The sequence below is a fragment of the Drosophila melanogaster genome, chromosome 2R (assembly GCF_000001215.4).
Source record: "Drosophila melanogaster chromosome 2R".
Taxonomy (NCBI): Eukaryota; Metazoa; Arthropoda; class Insecta; order Diptera; family Drosophilidae; genus Drosophila; species Drosophila melanogaster.
The window spans coordinates 924,636-951,252 of record NT_033778.4 but is presented as its reverse complement, the minus strand read 5'-3'; the positions used below and the strand labels follow the sequence as shown (position 1 = coordinate 951,252).

Here is a 26,617-nt window from a genome sequence, read left to right as displayed (position 1 = left end):
AATGTATTTTCGTGTTAAATACTGAGAGGAAGGAACTTTAAGGACAATCTTATAATGAGTTTTCAGAAAAGATTTTGCAAATCATAATAATATATTTGAAGAATTTGCTGAAGTTGACGAGTAAAGGTGAGTTTTCCATTTTGTTTTAAGGGAATGACCCAAAAAATATGGGGAGTATGTGCAACCACTTTAAACATTCATATATATGTATACATATATATACAAATATATTTATAAACATACACAACAATTATAATCTTTTTGCTTATCTTACAACCAATATATGGATTTATTATGGTTACCTATATTCATATATATTTATATACCTATTGATATTAGTATAATTTTAAATTGTTTACTTATCTTGTAAACCATTAACGGATCTCTTATGGTTACCTGTTGAATTACTGAAACAACAACAAAAATCTGCGTGTAATTTATATCAGGATTATATTCATACGGCGAAATTTTGACATTTAAGTGCAGTGAAATAGTTTTTTAAAGAGATAAATAACAAGAGTCTGAGATATAGTAGATTTAAGTAAAAATTGTTAACATTCCAATAGTTCAGAGATTATTAAAAGTATAACAATTAGACTACTACTATACATACATACATATGTACATATATAAACAAAAGAGAGAAAGCTATAGTTGAGTTCCCCGACTATCAGATACCCTTTACTCAGCTAGTGTGAAAGCGTTACGCCTGGGCGTAACAATTTTGAAACAATAGAAATTTACTAAACTACTAAAATATTATACATATCAAAACATTTTAGAAAGAAGTGGGCATGGCAGTCATGGGCGGTTTGTGTAGTACCAACATTTAGAAACAAACTTACGCGTCTGTGCCTCTGGAACTCTCTTGTATAATTATATGGTTCAAGGCAATAAAAGCAGTGAATATTTAGAAAAAAAATTTAGCACGAATGGCAATTAATTTTTAAAATTGACTGCTACGTTCAAAAGATATTCCCAAGACATGATTTACAATAAAAAATATAATAGGAAAAAAAAACGTTGTCGTAAAAACCTTTGATCTGCGTTAAAAACCAAGATAGACGAAACTTTAGCTTTACTACTTATGGAGAAGCACACCAGCTTTTAAAAGCTGCATTTATATTGCGGAAACTATGGACTGAAAGATTTGGATGATTAAGTCCTGTCCTCATACCATTTTTAACCCTATATTAGTTCCAGTAAGAAGATTGCAAGGCAGTAAAATCTCAGTTTTAATACTATATATTTGACAATTTACCAAAACGGTTGGTTTATTATCTTTGTCTGTTTTCCTGTTTCCCAGCTTGAGCACAACGTCGCAGCTAAAATCCTGAAAATACATCACACAATCTGAAAAATCAAGCGGAATATCGATTAAGGTAAATGCTTATAAGGGTGTCGAAATTTTATAAGTGCGTCTATATATACACAGCTGGAGTAACTCTAGGACTAAAATCCTGGAAATAACGTATTCTTGGGAGTCTTAAGACTGTATACAACTAACGTTTTATAGTCTTGGGCATCTGAAGACTGTCTCCAAAAAAATATAGGGATATACGTGATATTACGTCTGTGGATCAGGTCTTGGAATATTTGATTGACAAAGTTCAGCTGCTGAATTTACGAAGCCAAAAAGGAAAGTCATTCTTCCTTTGCAAAGAGAAAAAGTTCTTAAATTGGAGACAGAATAATGCGGAATAATGATGATTTTATCAAAGACACTAGAATAGATGCGTAACGGCCATACATTGGTTTGGCACTATGCAGCCATTTTTTGGTGACGGCCAAAATTGCTCTCTTTCCGCTCGCTTACGCTGAGAGCGTAAGAAATCTAAAAATAGAATTTGCTACACACTAGGTGAGTAAAAACAAGAGACGAGAACGTGTATATGTGTGCGTACTTGTGTAAAGAGACGATTTTCTGGACGAAATCAATTCTGATCAAAGAAACGGAGTTTTGGCCAATTTCTCAGCAATAATATAAAATATAATAATTGTTAAAAATTTCAAAGTTTTTAAAATTCGCTTGTTAAAATCGCCGCTCGAATTAGCTACCGTTTACATATTTATATTTATGTTGATATTTAATTATGTGTGATAAGCGTAATAATCGGTACCCAGGGAACACCACGAGGAGGCCATTACAATTGTAATGGGGTTCTATATTTACGTATATGACCGAGTCGACTTGAAATATTTTAATTAATTATTAATTAATTAATTAATTAATTAAGTTATTATTCTAACTATGGTTTTTTAATATATATTGCTCGATTTTTCAGTCGTCAATTATTTAAATATCGCTCATATTTTTATTTATGAGATAGAATGCTGAGCATAGATTGCTTTTTTTCAGCTATCATAGTCCACTTACAATGCTTAAGAAGCAAAACTTTTATAGGTTTGTTCAACAGATCTGTTTTATGTGCATAACATGCATTATTTCATAAAACCCTAATGGGAAGGAACTACTTTCACTTGTGCACTTTATGCATTGCTAAACAAAAAATTTTTTTATACACATTTGTTTTTTATTATTTTTAAAAATATTTTCAAAAACTTTAATGTGTATTTTGCAAATATTAAAAAATAGATCAGATGCTGCCTTTAGTTTCCCGTAGTCCGAGTAGTTTTTTTCATTTATAAAAAGCTCTGATGGAGCTGTTAAATGCTCGGTTTCCTTTAAGATTACCGATCTGCATTTATCGCAACTTGATCCCTTTGCAATATATCCAACAAAATATCTGCTGGAATATTTTATATTTTCGTTTTAAATTTAAGTTTTCTTTCCTCAGCATTTTAATTCGAGTTTATCTCTCATCTGACAATATTTTAAAAGCCAAATATTTTTTTTCTAACACTTTTAATGTTTTCGCGTTTTTATGGCACTGCCGACAAACTTCAACAGGGTACTGTGAGCGGTGTCTTTTTCGTGGAGGCGATCCTACATCATTTAAATCAATGTCGGCATTATGGCAACTATTATATTGTATAAGATTGCGATCTGGAATTGTCCCTTTCTTTAAATATTTAACCCCTATATCATCTGTGGAGAAATGATCTTGGCATAAGAACCGTGATGAAGTGCTCGCTGACATTGTTCGATCCCTTTTAGGAAATCTAAACAATTCAAGAGCTGGGAAATCACGCCTAGATTTCCGACAGTGGGGTAAGCTGCACTCTTTCCCACTAAAGTATTTTCTTTTTTCTTGGCCATATCCATAAGGTTATGGGCCATTAAAATGTTTTTTTTTTCACTTACAATTTATAAATTTTGACTTAAACCTTTGTCGAAAAGCAGCAGCAAGTTGTATTAGCTCCTAAAATTACGAAAATACGTAAACACTATTATTACTATTATTCACTAACACTACTCTTCACTATTTATCGCAATTACTAATTATGCTTATTTCCGTACTTTACTATTGACTTTACTATGACTTTAGTTGAATATAAATTCGATTATATAGCGAAAAGATCAAAAAATAGATTAGCTCTGCGTATAGCCAACTTTAAGCAAACGGGATAAGAGAAATTAAAAGGAAAAACAAAAAAATTGCCGCGCTTTTCTTCCCACCCAAATTGGGCGCTTTTTAAAAATATTAAATTATTTTTATTTCATAAAAATAATACTCAGTAGAAAATAAAAATTTATAAAATAAAAAAAAAATATGAAAACTGTTTATTGCAAAAGTCCTATCAAAGACGCTAGAATTATTATTGGTCATATCTTGAGACACGAAGTGCGGACACAAGCACTCAACAATCATTAATGAAAAATATTCTAATATAAAGTCATTTTTTTAATTTATTTTTTGATAATATGTACATAGATTTGGCTATTTCTAATCTATTTTCAAATAATCATAACGTTAAGGCAATGCAAAACAATAGGCGCCAATTGATCAAAAATAATATAGATTTAGATTTAAAGTCTAAGAAATTCTAAGGTGAATGGCATATTTTGTCAAATTTACAATGCATGAGCATACGTGTGCACACGTACAGTTGTCTGCTAGCGTAGAAAAGAGCTATTTGCTGTAGCGCTCTCCGCTCTCTCGCTTTCCAACAAAATTTTGAGAGAGCCTGGAGCTAGAGCTACGGCGAAAAAATCGTTTGTCAAAAAAACGTATGGCGTTACGCATCTTGTTATTCTGGTGTCTTTGGTTTTATGTAGGCAACAGAAGCTCGTAGACTGACATTATTCTTTTTGACTACAACGACTACAATGGCTTTGTTGATGCTGAATTTCTGCTCAACTAGTTTTTTATTATGAGACCAACGGCCACACGTCTCGCACAACCGACCGAGGGGAGCTGCTGTAAAGAAAGGAAGTACATCGTTATCTATGCAGATCAGCTCGTTAGTATCTAAGCTCACCATTCTCACACTCTTTCTCTTTCTAGAACTCTCGCACCTACACCTTTGGCTTAGAGTTCTGCTGTTCGCTATGCAATTAATTCAATTCACTTTCGTAAGTTGTGATGCGTATATGCCATCAATGCAGAAACACGTCCGCTCAAATCAATAAAATCTTATCGTTCGAATTAACTACACAGAAAACGTCTTCATTGCTCGAAAATAGCTTTTAAAAAAAGCTCATTAGCTCAGCAGTAAGATTTAGTTATGTATTAAAAAAGTAAGAATTGATTGCTTTAAGAGCTGCAAAGAGTCAATATTCCAGATAATATGATACAGTCTCTTATAGTCAAAACATTACACTGTGAAGGGGTCATGCAAGTCATACATCTACAATGATTTAAGATTAGGGATTACAGAAGTTTAGCCGAACAATTAAACGTTTTTTTTGAACCGATTCAATGGTTTTGGTCACGTAAGGATGATCAAATTTCTTTGACCACCTTTTTTAGAATACCAAGCACACCCCTGGCATTTTTGGCACTAGTCAAAATATTGTCTGGTAAGTTTAGTTGAGAGTCCAAAACAACACCAATGTCATCAACCCGTGTTATTCTGTCCAAAGAGCCCCCACTTAGAGTGGGTTCCCACGACAAAAGGTCATAACTTAAAACTTGGAGCCATTTAATTTTAGTAAGTTATTACGGCACTATATTTAAAAGCTGATTAGATCGGATTGTAAGTCCAAATGGACAAAAAATTGTCCTTATACTGGAGATACAAATTAACATCCTCCGGGTACATAAGTACACGCGTACTTAGTGTTAGATCTTTAATAGAAGCGGACAAAGGTGGCTCTCTTATGAGCCACCGGATGTGATTCGTTGCGTAACTTAACTTACGATCCAACTTAAGATCCAATTTAGAGGATCAACAGGAACACCTAATAATCTATTTTGCCTACTAGACGATAATGATTGACTGAGTCAAATGTTTTACTAAAGTCACTGTAGATGACATCTGTTTGAAGATTATTTTTTAAACTCTGTATTACAAAGGAAGTTAGCCCCAAAAGGTTAGTAGTTGCTGCAAATGAGGAGTGATAACATTTTCAAAAAGCTTAGGGATAGCCGACAATTTAGAGATTCCTCTGTAATTGCTTGTATCCAATTTGCTACCTTTTTTATGAAGAGGACTCCTTCCATATATGAAAGAACTGTGTAGATCAAGATGCTGGCACAAGGCTTTAGAGTGCGAAAAAATATTAAATTCGACTTTAAGACAGCGTAAGAATATGGCTATTCGGAATGAGGTAACGTAGAATATTTTGTTTAAAAAAGCTTGAAAAATAGATTGGCTATTTCCCGATTCGATGTTACCGTATTATTTTTAAGAAATGGCAAGGGTAAGAAATTTGTTTCGGATCCAGTACGAACTGGAACTTACAATGGCTTCAATAATTCTTGAAACACTGAGCATTAAGCACGCAAAAATTTAACCGAGCAAATTCATATTTAGAAATGATGACTGAGAACTGGTATTTTTAAATTTAGTATAAAGTCAGGACTTTAAATTTCCTAGGTGTGTCAACGGATAGTACACCGGTATAAAATATATTTATGGCAGGAGTATTAAGTTGAGTCATTATATTGCAGGATTAAAGAGCGGACCAATTAAAACCAGCTATAACATTATTTAGCCACAGAAAGTTTGCTTTGCGAATACTTTAAATTCGTTTCTCTTTTATTACGGCACCTATGCGAATTGCCACCTCGAAAGTAGGATGATATTGATCTTCATGTAGAGTAAGAGATGCTCCTCTGGACCGAAACACATTTTTAGGACAGGTTACAAGACATAGATCCAATAATCTATCAAGAGAGTTTCAAATATAATTACTTTGCGACAACGATAAGTCTAGCAAGACGTTAATAAAGTCATGTTGTGCTATAGGTAGATGGATATTCGATTTTTTTTCTGTGGACCACGTGGTACCAGGTATTTTAAAATCACCATCACTCCAATTGCTTCCTATCGGAAAGCCTATTTCAGACGGATTGTATAGCGGATTTGGATATTCTGGGAATTAAGAAGACGGTGGAATGTAAGAGCACGTAATGTAAAAAGATCTATCGGAACTATTTACATTACCGGTCCTCTTCAAAAATGACCCCATCTTATCTCATTTAGACTGCACCTCCCCGTCTGGAGGGGGGACGATCATGCATGTATACTGTGTACATACCTGGGCAAGCTTTATAGTTACGTATCTTCGGCTTTAACCAAGTCTCTGCCTTTGTCTTGTATGTATATACGACAATACATCAGATGTTGTTTTATCAGTGAAAAGGCGAGACTCGAAAACTTGTTTCTTTAGTGGAACCACCGTGAGGGGTTATGGCACTGCAGATTGTATTTCTGAACGGCCATCTTGTGACGGTAGCTAATAGGACGGATGGAATCACTAGTTGAGAAACCAGTGCAGACAAATCAAATCTCTAACAATCCCAAGCCGGACTCCCTCCACAACGGATTGATTGGATTGCTCTAAATCTTTTTTGATTGCCGATCTTAGCAACATTTGATGAATTGCTGCGATTGACTGATAAGCTGTGGAGTCCTTATCAATAGCGGCTTTCTTGCGCTTCGGGGATTCCTTTAATAGCTTAAGGAGATCAAACTGTGAATTTAGCGCGGAAGGAGATCATCGGCTCGACGAAAACTATCTCTTGCTACGCCAAAACTGTTGATTAGTCCTTTCAAGCCACCTTTAGTTTGGCGCATAAAGGATTTCATCTCGTTCTCTCGTAAGAAAGCAAAGAATTTATTCTTTAAGCATTTGAATTTGAAACATTAATGTGCTAGTATCCCTTTGAGCGTATCCTTCATATTTTGGGCTGTTTATTAAATTTCTATTGGCCAGATTGATTTTATTTACTTTCCAATGATAACCCTATTAAGAATGACCTGGTTATTGTTGTTAGTTAAAGCTAAATTTATTTTTTCTTGAATTATTTGAAAATCTCTGCTATCTGGGGATCCAGGCTGTCTGGTTTATTTTATTAATTGTATTATCATTTTCCTTTATGTCAATAATGTGGATTAATCGAAAGATCCCAGTTTGAACCTTGGCTAGCCCTGTAGTCAGTGTCACAATGTCAGAATTAGTGTAGTTTGTTATTAGTACGTCCGCAGCGCACACAGTCAGAAGGGCTCTGTAAGTGACGGTGTTTAATTTAACTTAATTTAAAATTATTCTCCCGCTTTCTGGTAGTACTGTAGTGTTTCTGTTTTCCTTGAAAATTTCTTTTTTGTATCTGGCTGACAACTTGGTGCCTAATCTTTTATTGTTTTGTATGAATATTTCTTGTCCAGGACAGTAGTTTTTTATCTGATTCCTACTTTTATTATGGTGAGCTAAATCTTTTTCCTGCGTGAGCTTGATTTTGTCCGTAATTTTCTGTCTTTTGTGTCTGTAGTAGTTTAGGGTCAAGAGATACTTTTCTGCCAACGAATAAATCGACCGGTTTTCTGTTTGTGGTTGAGTGTATTGAATAATTATATTTGACAACTGATCTCTCTATAAGGTCGTTTAATGAACTGTGTAATTTCTCGGCTTTTTGGCATTTAATAATTTCTGAAAGAGTTAAATGAAAGCGTTCGATCTGACCGTTGGCTGAGCTGTTGTAGGGTGGTGCTTTATAGACCTTTATATTGAACTGGTCCTGTAGCATCCGCATTATGGGACCTGATCCAAGGCACTTTTCGTTATCTATTATCACTACTTCAGGAATACTGAAGTTTATTAATATTTCTTTCAGGGGTTGTTTAATGTCTTGGGTTGCTCGTGAATTGACTATTTTAGCTTGTGCGAATTTAGAAAATTTATCTATTGCTGTGAGGTCTACTTGTTTACATGTGAGATAAAAGTCGACGTGAATAATTTGCCCTGGGTATTGTGGTATAGGTGTGCTTTGTAGCTCTGGCTTATTTGGGTGTCTTTCCTATTTTTGTTCTTTGCAGGTTTGACAATTCTTCGTTATTTTTGTGATTTTAGCCCTAATTTGTGGAAAATATACTTTTTCTAACAGCTGCTATTTGTTTTCTCTGCTATTGCGGTGTGGTGTCCTGTGTTCCGATATAATAGCGTTTTCTTGGTCATTTTCGTCGGTCAGATCTGTAACCATTTTATTAGAGAATCTGGTTTCGTAATTATTAAATAGTGGATAAATTTCTTGTAGTTTCCCTAAGGTTTCCTCGTCGGTGTAGATTCCATTTATGACGGACCGATTGAGTCTTTCTTTTAGAATTTGTAGAATGTTGTCTAAATTGAGTATTGGTTCTGTAATAGTGTGTCTGTGATAAGTTGGAAAAAACAATTTCCCATATGTAAGATTTATTTCCTAAAGATAGCAGTATTTGATTTTTAAAAACATTTATTGGTTCTTCCGCCATAGGTATTAGTTTTTCGGGAGAGCTGAAGCTACTGTGCACGGTCTCTGTCATAGCATTTAGTTCCCCATGCGTTTGCAATGGAGGTCTACTCAATGCATCGGCAACCACGTTTGCCTTGCCAGGTGTGTGCAAAAGTTCGTGGTTGTATTCTTCTAAAATTGCTTTCCATCTTTTCATTTGATCGTTACGGCTTTTTGGATTGGTTGGGTGTGTGAGAGACTCGTGATCTGTGAATATCTTTATTTTGGTCGGACCATACAATAAATTTCGAAGAGGTTGTATTGTCCAAATTATGGCCAGCATTTCTTTTTTGTTCGGTGCTTAACTTTCTTCTGCCTTACTTAAAGTTCTAGAAATAAACATTATTGGTTTGTCCTCCCGAGCTAATACGGCTCCTATGGCATAATCGGAGGCATCGGTGGTCAATTGGAATTCTTTACTATAATCTGGATAAGCCAGCATGACTTCTTCGGAAGCTAGAGTTTGTTTTAGTTTATTGAATGCTTCCCTAGCGTTTACGTACAGGTAGATTAGCGTTCTGTTTGAGGCATTTTTTGAAATACGGCCTCGACCCTCTTCCCCTCTTAAAAGGGCTGTAAGGGGCTTTGCGAGTTTCGCATGATCTCTGATAAAGCGACGGTAAAACCATGAGAGTCCTAAAAGGAACGAAGATCTATGAGGGTCTTTGCCTAGGGAAATTCTACGATAGCCCTGACTTTTTCGGGATTCTTTTTTATTCCAGTATCGGCCAATAAAAACCCTAAGAATTCCACTTCTTTTTTGAAGAATCCGCATTTGTCAAGCTGGATTCGCATATTTGCTTCTTCTAGAATATTAAATATTATCTTTATGTCTTTTAGATGGTTTTCCTCATTTTTGCTAAAGATGATGATGTCATCGATGTATACGAAACACCTAATTCCTATATGTTCTCTAAGGATATCGCTCAGCGTCCGTTGAAAAAATGAAGGAGAGTTTTTGAGGCCAAACGGTAATCTGGTAAACTCGTATTTTCCCTGGTTAACTGAGGATTATTGGATTTCCTTAGTCCATTTCCATCCATTTCCGTCCATTTTTTTTTGGGACAATCCATATTGGGGAATTGTATAGAGATCGTGAGGGTCTAATTATGTCGTTTGCGAGTAGCTCCTGTATTTGTTTTTCTACTTCTGGTCTATTGGGCTCTCGTTTGTACTCCTTACAGTGGCTTCTACTCTTCTTGTGTACGTTAGTTTTTCGTCCGGGTCTCCAAAAAGATTTTTAAACTTTGAGCAAATAGTTCTTAAATGTTTCTTTTGAGCTTCTGTAGCGTGTTCTACTTGAGTATCTAATTTGTTGACTTCGCGTGAGGTTTTCTTTTATTTTAATTATTTTTTTATTCTGTATTGAAATATACCCCTTTTCCATATTAATTTTGGCTTTTACTTCGCGCCGTGTATTGTTTCCGATAATGGTATCGATGGTCTTTAAGGAGGGTAGTATAGAAAATTTAATAAAAGTATTTTTTTGGGTCGAAAGGATTGGCGATTGTATGGTGTGTTATAAGAATTTTTCCTTTTTAACAAAAAAGGGTTGGTTGTTTTTGATTGGTTTGTTAGCTAATCTTGGTTGGATGTAATTTTTATAATTTTCTATCAGAATGTTGCTCATCTCTCCATTACCTGCTTTAGATTGGATGTAGGGTAACGAAGAGTTCTACTCTACTACTCTAAAAAATGTAATTCAGTATGTTCTGCCTCGTCTGTATCCTGATCGAAATCTGAGATTTCTGAATAGGTGTTCATTCTGTCTCTTTCCTACTGTCCAAATCTGGGTCTCTTAATGTAGTTAACTTGTTTTGTCTGCATCTTCTATCTATGTCCATAGGCTCTGGCCTAGGTTGCGGCTTTGGGCCGGTGGTCTTGGTGGCAGTGTTGGTAGGTTGCCATAGTGTTTTTGGTAATTCCTTCCATATTGTTGCTGTGGTACATAATGAGTTAGTCTAGGGGTCTGTGGAACATAAGCCAAGTGTGGAATGAATGGTTGTCGACCTGGGTTTGAGAATTGTTGTACGGATTTTCTTGGTAGGGGTGGTCCTGTACCAGGGCCTTCGAATTTTCTTAAATGGGTTTGGCTATTATTTGCGTAGTTGGTCCTAAATTTTTGGTTTTCCAACTTCTCGCATGGCTGAAGTGCTGATGGGAGATCTGCGGGCTCTTTGGTTCCCAACAGTCGGGGCAAGTCGGCAAACACTTTACTATATCTGGGATTCGTTTTAGTTCACTCATATTAACATTATTGATATATCAAACCTGATCAAGTAGTGGTGCAGTGCCTGAGTTTAATTTTTGGTTCCAAATTCTCTCTACTATTTCCTATTTCCTATTTTCCCTGCATATCGGCTACGTTAAGGGCTTGGTTTACTTTGGGGCCTGTGTTAATATTGAGTAGGGCAGGCCTAATTAGATTCTTTGGTTTTGCCATTATTATTTATAAAATATTTTTTTCTTAATATTTTCTTGTTATTGTTTTCAGAAAATTTTTTTTCTGTATTTTCTTGTAAAGATTTTGTATGTTTTTAATTTTTGTTAGAAAATTTTATATTTTAGAGTATTTCTCATATAGATTTTTGTGTGTTTTACAAATATTTTTTTTCTTTAATTTTGTTTTATATTTTTAGATTAGTTCTCATATAGATTTTTGTATGTTAAAAAATTTATATTTTCACGTTTCGTATAGATTTTGTATGTTTTTCAGTTGTATTTTCTCTTATTTCTTAACTTGCTTAACTTACAGTACAAAATACATCCTGAACCGGTTATTTGGTATTCTTCCTTTTTGCTCCTGGGGCTACTGGGGTACCTTCGTAACACTCCCGTCCAGTCGTCTGCGCAATAGCCTTCAGGCCGATGTAAGTGAGTCCTTTCTTTGCAGGATCCGTCCCACGGTGATCTTGGCAATTTGGGTGCTCTTACAGATTTGTTGTTTTTATCGTTCGGGAACCGGGGCAGCCTATGGGGTGCTCTTACAGGTTTGCGTTTTCGCTTATCGTAATCAGGGCAGCCTATGGGGTGGACTTACTGAATTTTTTTTACGACGAAAGATTTTTTTCGCGGCAGGACCCTTTTTTATATTGGGCGCCAGTTAAAGCAAACGTTTGTTTTCACGAGAAGATATTTAGAATCTAAATTTAAAGTACAAAATTGGGTGGTATTTATACCCCCCAGCACCGTCGCTGCTTCTGCTAGCGTCAGTGCCAACTCCGTTGCTGACTCTGCCATCGTCGCTCCCACGGAAGCGCTCAAGACGCTGATCTTGCATTTATTGGCTACTGCAGGTGCACGGTTACACGCCGGATGTGCGTGTAAGCCTTCGCAGATTGTTGTTGTGAATTCTTTTGGTGTTAACTATTTGTGTAAGTACTTCATTTATCTCGAGAGTTAAGTATCTATCTGATATGGTTATTTTATACAGTTTACGGTTATCAATATCAATGGAATCTTTGCGTCAGGAGAAATCTACCTTTTCTCCTGACGCAAAAAAAATTCTAAAATGTTTTTATTTCCTAGTATACTTTTGTAAGCTGATACTGTACCAGTACTGGAAAACCGCTGTAAATAATCTTCAATCAATGTGAAACGTTCGAGAAGTGGAGAGAAAAATTAATTTTTAAAAAGAAATGCCTAATGAGCTCAAGGTGGACCAAGTAAGGATCCTAATACGGGCAAGAAATTTGGCTACCTCAAGTACCAAAGCACCCGAGCTGAGCTAGTGCAGCGGCTCATAGAGCATGATCAATTAGACGACATAGAGTTGCCAGAAGCATTTAGGCTCTCGATTCATCAAGAAGATGTCACAGGCACAGAAGATTTCACAATTGAAAAGGGAAATGACGGAACTGAAAAATATAATGACGCAGTTAGTGAGCATGCAAGCGCGAAACGCAGCGGTAACGGCTCGAGCTAACCAACAACCAAATCAGCAGCTGGATCAGAACAGGATGGTAGACACAGAAGTTATCAGCAACGATCGTAGCCATGATAGGTTACCAACAACTTTATGAGACTAGCATCGGTCAAGTAGATCGCACTTTGCCTGATTTTCATCCCAGCAATGTTAACTCCATCTCTTCGTCGATCGTGTCATCAAAGGTAGTTGATGCACACCGGTGCGATGAAAAATGTCTACTGCTCGCTATATACTCACGGCTTAGTCCAACCAAGATGTTGTTTGATTCCTCACCAATTCTTTACAACACGTGGAACGTCTTTGCGAATGCTATTCGAGTCGAATTTGGATCAAGCTCTGACGAGGCTGATGTGTACTTGTATATGGCTAGTGCAAGAAGACTATTTAAAGCAACAATAAATGAATACTGTTAATGCAATTATTCTTCTAAATTTCCAAATCGAAAATGAGAGAGATAAATAATGCAAACTGTTTTCTGAGATGTTTTCTCTGCTATATTGCAAGGCATAGGAAAAACTAGCATCGTCTAAGCAAACATTATTGTTGAAAGGGGTTAGGTGGTATCTCAAGCTCCTCATCTAGTATCTGAGCCAAAGAAGGAAATGGTATGCAAAATGGTGGACTAGCTGTTGGAGCAAGACACCCACATCAGAGTATGCGAGCCCAGTGGTACTCAAGAAGCTTAACGGCGGTGATCAAATGTGTGTCGATTACCCCAATTGCCTGAATAAGCTAATCAAGAAGGAAAATTCCCCAGTGCCAAAACGATTCAAATACTTTTCTTCCCTGGATTTCAACGGTGGATACTATCAGATTCAGGTAGCACCTGAAAGCAGAAAGTTCACGGCATTTATTGCCACAGATGGATTGTTCAAGTTTAAGCGACTACCGTTTGGTTTGAAGAACGCTCCTTCTGTCTTTAATCGACTCATGGCAGAGTTGCAGAAACGGAGATAAAGATAATAAATTGATAAAGAAATGTATTGTTTCCGATAATGGTATCGATGGTCTTTAAGGAGGGTAGTATAGAAAATTTAATAAAAGTATTTTTTAGGTCGAAAGGATTGGCGATTGTATGGTGTGTTATAAGAATTTTTCCTTTTTAACAAAAAAGGGTTGGTTGTTTTTGATTGGTTTGTTAGCTAATCTTGGTTGGATGTAATTTTTATAATTTTCTATCAGAATGTTGCTCATCTCTCCATTACCTGCTTTAGATTGGATGTAGGGTAACGAAGAGTTCTACTCTACTACTCTAAAAAATGTAATTCAGTATGTTCTGCCTCGTCTGTATCCTGATCGAAATCTGAGATTTCTGAATAGGTGTTCATTCTGTCTCTTTCCTACTGTCCAAATCTGGGTCTCTTAATGTAGTTAACTTGTTTTGTCTGCATCTTCTATCTATGTCCATAGGCTCTGGCCTAGGTTGCGGCTTTGGGCCGGTGGTCTTGGTGGCAGTGTTGGTAGGTTGCCATAGTGTTTTTGGTAATTCCTTCCATATTGTTGCTGTGGTACATAATGAGTTAGTCTAGGGGTCTGTGGAACATAAGCCAAGTGTGGAATGAATGGTTGTCGACCTGGGTTTGAGAATTGTTGTACGGATTTTCTTGGTAGGGGTGGTCCTGTACCAGGGCCTTCGAATTTTCTTAAATGGGTTTGGCTATTATTTGCGTAGTTGGTCCTAAATTTTTGGTTTTCCAACTTCTCGCATGGCTGAAGTGCTGATGGGAGATCTGCGGGCTCTTTGGTTCCCAACAGTCGGGGCAAGTCGGCAAACACTTTACTATATCTGGGATTCGTTTTAGTTCACTCATATTAACATTATTGATATATCAAACCTGATCAAGTAGTGGTGCAGTGCCTGAGTTTAATTTTTGGTTCCAAATTCTCTCTACTATTTCCTATTTCCTATTTTCCCTGCATATCGGCTACGTTAAGGGCTTGGTTTACTTTGGGGCCTGTGTTAATATTGAGTAGGGCAGGCCTAATTAGATTCTTTGGTTTTGCCATTATTATTTATAAAATATTTTTTTCTTAATATTTTCTTGTTATTGTTTTCAGAAAATTTTTTTTCTGTATTTTCTTGTAAAGATTTTGTATGTTTTTAATTTTTGTTAGAAAATTTTATATTTTAGAGTATTTCTCATATAGATTTTTGTGTGTTTTACAAATATTTTTTTCTTTAATTTTGTTTTATATTTTTAGATTAGTTCTCATATAGATTTTTGTATGTTAAAAAATTTATATTTTCACGTTTCGTATAGATTTTGTATGTTTTTCAGTTGTATTTTCTCTTATTTCTTAACTTGCTTAACTTACAGTACAAAATACATCCTGAACCGGTTATTTGGTATTCTTCCTTTTTGCTCCTGGGGCTACTGGGGTACCTTCGTAACACTCCCGTCCAGTCGTCTGCGCAATAGCCTTCAGGCCGATGTAAGTGAGTCCTTTCTTTGCAGGATCCGTCCCACGGTGATCTTGGCAATTTGGGTGCTCTTACAGATTTGTTGTTTTTATCGTTCGGGAACCGGGGCAGCCTATGGGGTGCTCTTACAGGTTTGCGTTTTCGCTTATCGTAATCAGGGCAGCCTATGGGGTGGACTTACTGAATTTTTTTTACGACGAAAGATTTTTTTCGCGGCAGGACCCTTTTTTATATTGGGCGCCAGTTAAAGCAAACGTTTGTTTTCACGAGAAGATATTTAGAATCTAAATTTAAAGTACAAAATTGGGTGGTATTTATACCCCCCAGCACCGTCGCTGCTTCTGCTAGCGTCAGTGCCAACTCCGTTGCTGACTCTGCCATCGTCGCTCCCACGGAAGCGCTCAAGACGCTGATCTTGCATTTATTGGCTACTGCAGGTGCACGGTTACACGCCGGATGTGCGTGTAAGCCTTCGCAGATTGTTGTTGTGAATTCTTTTGGTGTTAACTATTTGTGTAAGTACTTCATTTATCTCGAGAGTTAAGTATCTATCTGATATGGTTATTTTATACAGTTTACGGTTATCAATATCAATGGAATCTTTGCGTCAGGAGAAATCTACCTTTTCTCCTGACGCAAAAAAAATTCTAAAATGTTTTTATTTCCTAGTATACTTTTGTAAGCTGATACTGTACCAGTACTGGAAAACCGCTGTAAATAATCTTCAATCAATGTGAAACGTTCGAGAAGTGGAGAGAAAAATTAATTTTTAAAAAGAAATGCCTAATGAGCTCAAGGTGGACCAAGTAAGGATCCTAATACGGGCAAGAAATTTGGCTACCTCAAGTACCAAAGCACCCGAGCTGAGCTAGTGCAGCGGCTCATAGAGCATGATCAATTAGACGACATAGAGTTGCCAGAAGCATTTAGGCTCTCGATTCATCAAGAAGATGTCACAGGCACAGAAGATTTCACAATTGAAAAGGGAAATGACGGAACTGAAAAATATAATGACGCAGTTAGTGAGCATGCAAGCGCGAAACGCAGCGGTAACGGCTCGAGCTAACCAACAACCAAATCAGCAGCTGGATCAGAACAGGATGGTAGACACAGAAGTTATCAGCAACGATCGTAGCCATGATAGGTTACCAACAACTTTATGAGACTAGCATCGGTCAAGTAGATCGCACTTTGCCTGATTTTCATCCCAGCAATGTTAACTCCATCTCTTCGTCGATCGTGTCATCAAAGGTAGTTGATGCACACCGGTGCGATGAAAAATGTCTACTGCTCGCTATATACTCACGGCTTAGTCCAACCAAGATGTTGTTTGATTCCTCACCAATTCTTTACAACACGTGGAACGTCTTTGCGAATGCTATTCGAGTCGAATTTGGATCAAGCCCTGACGAGGCTGATGTGTACTTGTATATGGCTAGTGCAAGAAGACTATTTAAAGCAACAATAAATGAATACTGTTAATGCAATTATTCTTCTAAATTTCCAAATCGAAAATGAGAGAGATAAATAATGCAAACTGTTTTCTGAGATGTTTTCTCTGCTATATTGCAAGGCATAGGAAAAACTAGCATCGTCTAAGCAAACATTATTGTTGAAGGGGGTTAGGTGGTATCTCAAGCTCCTCATATAGTATCTGAGCCAAAGAAGGAAATGGTATGCAAAATGGTGGACTAGCTGTTGGAGCAAGACACCCACATCAGAGTATGCGAGCCCAGTGGTACTCAAGAAGCTTAACGGCGGTGATCAAATGTGTGTCGGTTACCCCAATTGCCTGAATAAGCTAATCAAGAAGGAAAATTCCCCAGTGCCAAAAAGATTCAAATACTTTTCTTCCCTGGATTTCAACGGTGGATACTATCAGATTCAGGTAGCACCTGAAAGCAGAAAGTTCACGGCATTTATTGCCACAGATGGATTGTTCAAGTTTAAGCGACTACCGTTTGGTTTGAAGAACGCTCCTTCTGTCTTTAATCGACTCATGGCAGAGTTGCAGAAACGGAGATAAAGATAATAAATGGATAAAGAAATTAAAAAGAATTTCATACGAATGTTCCCGAAGCCAACCAATGTCACTGAAGTGAGAAAATTTATAGGCCTCAGCCCATATTTCCGAAAACTTAAATGTTGGCTGGACACATGAGCCTTAAGACAATTTCTCGAATTAAAAATCTGTTTTGGTTTCCTCGAATGCGAAACTTTGTAAAGAGCTACATAAAAGCAAGCGTTGGCTTGCACTTTATCAAACTCTAGGCGGACGACAAGAGGGTCAGTAACATTACGATGAAATCAATCCGATCCCTTTCTCCACTATACACATGGACCATTTGGGACCTTTTTCGAAGAGTTCCCGATGAAATGAGCATATTCTAATGATTGTCGATCCATTCACCGAATTTACTGTCGTACGAGAATCATGCCAGATAGAATCATTACTGATCACCTTTTCTTCGAAGGATTTTGAAAAATATTGCAAAGCGAATATTGTGAAGCACATACTCAATGTAGTAAAAACACCAAGAGTTTCAGCTCTTTTATGGTTATGAGCCACGGGATATTCTTAGAAATATCATGACAAACATAATTCAAAGTCAGGACTAAAAGATGCTAACAGATGTAGATCTGCCTAAACTTAGAGCGTCGTAACAATCAACGATCATCAAGCTCCAGCCAGGAAACGTCACGAGGCCAGTTTAACCAATCGTTCATCGCCTTGCTGGTAGAAAATGAGCCGTTCAGCACTGAGACGTCACGAAAACTTGAGCCTTTCTACAAGAGACCTTTTATTATCACGAAGTTGATGCCAAACGACAGATATCTACTAGAAGACATCCCAAATTCCACACGGAAACCAAGACCGACCACCGATGCCAATGCCAAAATACATTTTTTAATTTTCTTATAAGTCCTGTCCATCGATTTGACAAAATCTTTAACGCCTCCAAACCGTAAAAAAATGGCACTTTAAAAAAATTAAAATTTTCATATACATGTATATATGTATATTATTGCCAGTAAAAATGTTGAAATTTCACTGTTCCTTGTTTTTTGTTCTCCTGTTTTTTTTTTGCTAGTTTTAATTTTATCATTGAATTCGTTTAAACTATCGTTGCCCAATTTGGCATCACAGCAAATAAGTTGCACTCTTTCTAAAACTCTTTTCGTCGAAATTGTATGCTACATTTTTGTCGCTTTACCCCATCTGGTCAAATACCAGGGTGTTTCTTAACATGTTCGAATCGAGGTCTACTTATATAATTGACCATTCTGGGCCGTACACTGAAATCCATATCCATAAGTTCTCTATAATTAATAAAATGAATGAATCTGAAAAAATGCATAACTTGTATCGAAGTAACAATAAATAACATATCATACTATGAATTTGTTAATAGTAATTAATCAATTAATAGTAATGGAGTCTTGTTGGTAGAATTGGTGCCTGTCTATTATGAATTGGATGCTTCGAGAAGCTTCGATGTGAAGGCCAGGGGGTCTGATTCCTTAAGTTTCTTGTTTATCCTATGATTTTGGCGTGTATGCTCTAAATCTTTGATTTTCTAGTTTTAGGCAAAGGTGTAGCGCTGAAGGAAAATCTACGGGCTTTCTAAAAAGCCAAGGCGATTCGCCTTGAAACCCTAGGTCAAAAATGCCCAAAACCTTGTATCAACGATTTCATTTATGATAAAGGGTTATGATAAACGGTTTTCTGAAAATCTTCCACTGATTGGTTATCAGATTGAATTATCATGGTCAGTTCGTACTCTAAAGTGTTTATGTCACATTCGTCCGGGTAGCGGAGATTTAAACATTTCGAAATTTGCTGGCCACTCTAACGGCGTATAATAGGACTCTAATGCCATGTCGGCATCATGATGCAAATGCTACCCAGGAAAGCACTGCACGAATCTAAAATGCAGTCTACTCCCTTCCATGAGTTAAATTCGGACGTATATAAGACTTACAGCTTATTGATGTCAGCTTAGCTAGGTAATTAATAATTGGTTATAAATTAATACAAAAACCTTGAGAGGATTATTTAATTGACGTCCAGGAACCGCAACCAGAACATAACGATTAGTAATTTAGCGGCTTGCAATTAAATTTGCAACAACCGACCTTTCGCGAGTGCAGCAAACTATCTTTTCGTTCAAACAATTCCGACAAATCAAACTTTGCTTGGTCTTTTTTAGCACTGGTCTGCAAAGATCCCCAGTATTCAGAACGACAAACCAGATCGGCGGAGGGAGCCACATCTATGTGGGATCTGAACTAGGCGGGCTTTCTGGATCTGGTCAAAGCTATATGGCAACCCACAGTCAGATCGCTATATAAAATGCCAAGCAAAGCACTTGTGCATGATATAACGCGGTAGTAGTTGTGTAGATGGCACAGATAAATAAAGAAGTAGAGAGAACAAGTGACAAAAAATAACTTTGTAAAGCCAAATATATATACGTTTTATGTTTAAAGATATCCTAATAAACTATTGTACGCGAACATTAATAAATTCCTAGATCTATAAAACTATCTATAACACTGAGAGATTACATAACCAATAATATAAGATCACAACGGTGACTTATGTAAATCCCACTTTACGATTCCCCAAAGGGATCTTTTAAAGTATATGGAAAACCCATGTATTGGGCATAAAACAAACAAAACTAAAATAACAACATTTTATCACAACAACCAGGGTTACCGATTGGTGCCCTTTGGCGATCATCTTGTAATCGCATGTACTGATGGGAGCGGAAGCGTTTGAGAAACAAACCCACAAACCGCCAAAAACTGCCCCGCTCACACATTTCAGAAAAATTTCTTTGTCTTTTTAATTTTTGTATTATTCTTGTCAGTTTCTACGTGCAAAGCAACTTTTTTCCATGCCTACTCTAACGCCCACAAACCGCTCAGAACTGCAACGCGCATACTTTTAAAAAACGTTTTGACTTCTCTTCGTTATATTGTTTGCCTATACAATTTCGACTACTATATATACATATGTATATAAAAAATTAAAATCTGCTATAGCTGACAGTTGACAGTAAGGATATGGTACACCAGTCGAAAGGGTGCAAAAAATAAAAGGATTGGATACCGACATAAAAAAACAAGAGCGAATGTTATAGTCGAGTTCCACGCTTATCAGATACCTGTTACTCACTGTTACCACGTACTCAGCGAATTAATTAATGTTAATGCTTAATGCTATGTTTATTTTGTACTGTATATTGTTGACGCACAAATCACGTCGGGATCACCACTAATAGCTATTTTTGAAAGACGAGGTTTATTTATCGATTTCGAACGATATTGGGCTTAGCAAAAGAGATTCCGCACCGATGCGATATGTATAGGTAACGAAAAGCGAATAATAATGAGCGACTTAATTGCAGAGCGAATAGCTGAACGATAAGCCAAGGGCGTAGGTGCGAAACTAATAGAGTGATCGTGAGAGAGGGGAGCTTAGATAACGAAGATATTGCTCCACAGCAGAGGTGAGGTGCCGCAGAGTTTAACTGTCTTCAAAATTTAAATTTAAACATTGCTAGCTTCCCGATAACTTTAATCTCCCATTTTACTCTCTAATTTTTTTTACTCCTGTGAGCCCTAGGTCACAAGCCGTACAAAACTCTCACGCCCACACTTGTGAAAATTGTATTTAATTTATTGTTTTCCCTAAATTCTATGGATATTTGAGAAAAGTTTTAAAATGTTATATTAATATTAAGAAAAAATATAATGTACTCAGCCCGTTACTCAGCTAATGAAAGGGGTAAAAGGTAATTAAAATTTATTTACCATAGCGATGGAAATGTGTTAAGTATAATAATAGGAATTGGCTAGACAATTAATTAAAGAAAATAAAATCAAAAAATTTTCAAAAATGTCATAAAATATTGGGGATTAAAATAACAGTGGGTGGTAAAGTTCTGAAACAAACTTTCACAGCGTTGGCGTCATTAGAATCTGAATGTCTACATTAATATAATATCACTTTTTTATACTCCAAGATTGAAGGTTCTTCTAAGTCATTAGAATAGATGTATGTATACGGAGGGATTTTGGGTCACACTTTTATGATTAAATGACTTCTTGGTTTTGCTTTTAATTTTGGCATTTTCCCACTTTTTTGTGACAGTGACAGTTTTACGAGAAACGAGCTACATTGCTCACTTTTAGTTATTAATGTGAACGATGGATTCGGTCGAGGAACGCAACTATTAACTTTCTGTTAAAAAAAAACTGGCATTAACCCCCTTAACTGCAATAGAAATGAAAAAGGCGAATAATTTATATAATGACTTACGAAACCACCCAGAAAGGTTCTTTAGCTATGAGCGGATGTCTATTTCGACTTTTGATTATATTGTTAATTAGTCGTTTGACCAAATTTTGTTAAACACCCCTTACTGCCTTGTCAAAAATTGAATTATAGCACAGAATACAACAAGCGAGCAAGTTGAGGAGATAAAGCAGGTTGCAAACTGCTTTCTCGCTTTAGCTCGCAACTCGCTTTGCTCTCACTCTGACATCTTTCGAGCGATTGCACTTAAATATGCACGCAGTGGTTTATCGCTCGTTCTCGGCCAATATTATCACTTCGCTTCTCGCGGGCACTTTGCCGTCATCCTAATAGCTAAGCAGAGGGTATATTGATTTCAGTCAAAAGTTTGCAAAGCACTTAAGGTGACATATGTAACATACATATGCCGAGACTCAAACTTTTTAAAGATTTTTTTCTATTACAGGTAGCATATGAATCGGGACAGGTCGGATGGAACTACAATATCACATGGCTGCCCTAGGCATATTTTTTAGCAAAAGACCAGCTAATTATATCTGTATATACGTAGTTAAGGAAATTGCATAGCTGAAGTGCCGTACAGCATAATTCTGATATTGAAGTAGTTAGCTTACTAACTAAATAAATTGACGATATGGAACGGCGGGCATTACCAATGTTATAGACGCGTGGAAGCCAACAACGATTGTGATTACCTTCACTTTCTTTTTTTCCTGAGTTTTAGTTCTTTGGTTTCAGTTTATTGGGAATGAGAAAATCTTTCGTTTCCATTTTTGATTAATTTTTGTAGGTTATAGATTCGTTTAAAAGTATGTAACAAGCAGAAGGAATCGTTTGCGACCATATAAGTATATACAATATATTATTAATAAGGATAAATGGCCGAGTCGGCATGCCCATGTCTGTCTGTCTGTCCGTATGAACGACGAGATCTCAGGAACTATAGAAGCTAAAGAGTTCAGATAATGCATAAAGTTGCCAGAGACATAGACGCTTGTTGATTCATTTTGCCACACCCACAAATCGCCCAAACCTGCCACGCTCACACTTTACAAACATTTGTTGATCTTTTTTCATTTTTGTATTGTTTGTCATTTTTGTCTTGTCGGCTTCTACCTGCAAAGAAACTTTTTTCCCACAAACCGAACAGAACTGCCACGCGCAGCGTTTTGAAAAATGTTTTGATCAATATCCGATCTGGCCTTGTCCGTCTGTACGTTTGTCTGTCTCTCCGATTGTCCGTATAAACGTCTCGAGGTTGAGAGGTTGAGATTCAGCATACAGATTCTAGAGCCATACATTTTGTTAACCCATGTTGCCACGCGCACTATAACGCCCATAAACCGCCCAAAATTCCACGCCCACACTTGTTATAGTTGAAATGTGTTCTGATATTTTTTCATATTTTTATTAGTTTTTTAAATTTTTTACGGACTTACCGAAAAACTTTTTGCCCAGCCCACTCTAACGCCACCAACCGCCCAACACTGATACGCCCACACTTTTGAAAAATGTTTTGATATTTTTTCATTTATTTATTATCTGTGTAAATTTCTATAGATTTCTCCAAATTAGTAACAGGTATCTGATAGTTGGGGAAGTCGCCTATAGCATTATCTCTTTTTTTGTTAACAGTGGTAGTTTGAGTTTAATAATTTGCATAACAAAATACTTTTGTACGTTAAAAATTAAAAAAAAAAAAAAACAAGACTATAATATTCCTGTTTGTTAGATAGTAGAACAGATTTGTGAGGTTTGTGGATGGACGTTTATCGCATATCCAAGGAAAATGGCAACACTAATCATAAAGTAAAAAATTATAGAGTAACCGTGGCAAACATCTAAAAACTAGCACACATTTGGCATACTTAGAATATGCATGTATAATATTAATCTTCTTGTGCTTATAGCTGAGATCTTGATGTAAATACGGGCAGGACATGGCCAGATGGACTCGGTTAGTGATTCTTATTAAGAATGTATATACATTATAGGATGGGAAACACTTCCTAGGTAGAAGGATAATAAGTTATCCAACGAATCTGGACAACGAATCACCTCATCGTAATCCTTAATTAAAAATGAAACTAAAATTTAATATTTTATTTAACATTAAAATGTAAGAAAAAGGTTTTATAAACATTTTATGTTAAAAACAAAATTCTAGGAACTAAAATGCATTCAGTGGGCATTCATTCCGCAATGGCGATCAAAAGGCAACGGAAACGTCGAGATGAACAAAAAAGGGCGCGAGAAAGACGCTATAGCACGCAAAGTTCTGAGAGCGGCGAAACATTTCATTCTCCAACAGGATCCGTGAGGCGAAAATACCACCATCCTCGTAATGCAGTTAGTTCTGGCACCGGAATGCTTGACAGCCAGGTTTATGTTTAAGAAAATAATAAAAGGAAAATTTGTGATATTTATCGTTCAAATATAGGTAGTTACTAGTATTGGCATGTTGCATATAGGTATTGTATTCGTTGTGTTTGGAGTTTTTCTTTGCGGTGCTGGTATTATTCCAGACGAAACTATGTCATGGAACGTATTTAGTAAGTAATTTTAACAAAATATTCTTGTTTTATTTGCTGCATCTAATCGATTTCTTAGGCTCAAGCTCAGCCTGGTGGAATGAAGTTACTTGCACAGGTTTATTTTCTCTGGGATTGGGACTGTTTTTACTAATTTTAAACTGTCTTATAAGCCGAAAAGAGGAGGAGGATCTTGAAGACTATGTGCAACGTCAACTAACTCGATCTCGCTCTGGTAATATAATATTACTTATATAATAATTCTTATGTAAAATATTTATTTAAATAAATACCCAATTTTTAGGACACCGACTTGAAAGAGATGTTGAAACTGGTGTTTTGACAACGCGCCATGCTCGCAAAGCTGTTGCCTTACAAAAGGGCGGACGTAATAACTCTCCTACAGATGTTTCCGTTGTAAATTGCGGCTCTTCAGAGAATATGAGCAATGGAACGATAGTCAGCCATAATGGTAAAATATTTAGAACCTGCTTATAGAAAGCAGTAATTAATATAGTTTTTAGTTTTAAACAGTTCTGATGCTATCCTTGAAAAAATTGTGGAGGAGGATAATACTTATTTAAACGACCGCAGCTCCGGAATATCTCCAATTGATTTAGAAAATGATAAGAAACTGCTTTTAAGAAGAGAATCTCTAAATGACGCAATCAGTATAACACGTATTTAAGAAACTTAATTTTTTACTCCTTACAAATAGTACATGGACAAAAGAAATAAATTTTTTAATATCCAAAGGCTTTATAATACAATAATCATATATCCTCTTTGTCACTTACGATTGAATACATATAAAAACACTGCATAATCATTATAACATAAAACCCAAATGCATGTTTTAGTAAAAAACAAGAGAGAATAGTAGAGTTCTCCGATTATCAGATACCCGTTTCTCAGCTAGTGAAAATGAGAAAGCGAAATTTCATAAATTTTCTGGGATTTCGATAGATATTGGGGAATAAAATTAGAAAATATTTAAAAATTGTTCCAAAGTGTGGGCGTGACCAGCTTGACCGCTTTAGGGCGTGGGTGGGCAAAAAGTTTTTTTCAAATCGATAGAAATTTACAAGACTAATAAAAATGTTAAAGAATACCAACACATTTTTCTAAAGTGTGGGCGTGGCAGTTTGGGCGGATTTGGGGTTGATAGTTGGCGTGGCAACATGGGTCAATAAACTTGCCTTGCGTCTTTGTCTCTAGAATCTGTATGCTTAACGTTCTAGCATTAATAGATCGTGAGATCTCGACGTTCATACGGACAAACGGAAATGGCCAGATGGAGTCGGCTATTGATCCTGATCAAGAATATAGGTACATTTTATGGTCGGAAACGCTTCCTTCTGCCTCTTACATCATTTTCAATGAGTTTTATATACCCTTATTAGTTTCGCACCTACACCCATGGTTTATCGTTCAACTGTTCGCTCTGCAATTAAGTCGCTCATTATCATTCGCTTTTCGTTACCTATACATATCGCATCGGTGCGGAATCTATTTTGCTAAGCCCAATATCGTTTGAAATCGCTAAATAAACCTCGGCTTTTCATTGCTTCAAAAATAGCTATAAGTATATATATACAGTACAAATCAAACATAGCATTAAGCATTAACTTTAATTAGTTCGCTATTGTTGCTCAGAGCGTTGTTCAACAACAATTTGGATCTGCAATATTCAGACAAATTTAAGGCAGTGGAATCTGAACTTCGCAAGATTGCATGTACATAAAAGCTCAAGGCGGCTGCACTTTATATTCGTGTGAAACATTTAGCGGACTCCCTATTTAAATCTCCGTTAATTTCGTTTAATAAATTCGTTCTTCATGTGAGGTTGGAGCTGATCAATGAGCTTCAACAAATATTCGGATTCGGATGAAATCAAAAGTGATTTGGCAGATAAATTTGATGACATTCTCGTAACGCTTAAATCCTCTATTTGGGGGGAGATTTTAAAAAAGTGCTCGCAAATGCACTCCCTCTCAACTATTGTTGATATCATTGCTCCGTTTGATTGTGTCCAAAAGCATCGTTCACTCAGGAATAGGGCACCGTCGCTGCCCCTTCTTGAGCTTCATAAATTTCCTGGAGGCTATGCTGACTCGGTCAACATGGGTCCACCTACCAGCACGCTACCGCACTCCCTAATGCTTCGGGACTGCCAAAGCGGTGGATCGGCGCATATATCGCAGGACAAAAGAATAAACGAGCAATGCAGCAACAGCCCTTGCAGAAGCAGCCTTCCTCGTATCAACGATCACATTCCCATCAGGACCCCGAGCACCCCGTGCTGCGGCACCTCGGCTGTGCAGCAATATCTTCGGGTTCTTAGATCCCCTCTCTCACGATCACTCTATTAGTTTCGCACCTACACCCTTGGCTTATCGTTCAGCTGTTCGCTATGCAATTAAGTCACTCATTATCATTCGCTTTTCGTTACCTATACATATCGCATCGATGCAGAATCTCGTTCGGTAAACCCAATAAAACATATCGTTCGAAGTTACTAAAAAATCGCGTCCCTTTATTTCTTAAAAATTGCTAATGAAACAACTTATT

At 36.6% G+C, this 26,617-nt stretch overlaps 1 protein-coding gene across 5 annotated transcripts; it reads left to right on the top strand.

The window, feature by feature from the left end:
• Window positions 1–26,617, top strand: CG40498 (uncharacterized protein). 5 transcript variants are annotated; one of them, NM_001110874.3, is made up of 9 exons: window positions 1–126; window positions 1,307–1,382; window positions 4,410–4,477; window positions 21,961–22,202; window positions 23,683–23,897; window positions 23,956–24,067; window positions 24,126–24,281; window positions 24,351–24,518; window positions 24,571–26,617. In NM_001110874.3, exons 5-9 carry the CDS (start codon window positions 23,691–23,693, stop codon window positions 24,732–24,734), a joined length of 807 nt encoding a protein of 268 aa, NP_001104344.2. In that variant the 5' UTR covers window positions 1–126; window positions 1,307–1,382; window positions 4,410–4,477; window positions 21,961–22,202; window positions 23,683–23,690; the 3' UTR covers window positions 24,735–26,617. The 5 variants fall into 5 exon arrangements, with proteins under 5 accessions (NP_001104344.2, NP_001287634.1, NP_001104342.3 ...); NM_001300705.1 differs by lacking the exon at window positions 4,410–4,477 and having other exon boundaries at window positions 24,571–25,156; NM_001110872.5 differs by lacking the exons at window positions 1,307–1,382; window positions 4,410–4,477 and having other exon boundaries at window positions 24,571–25,156.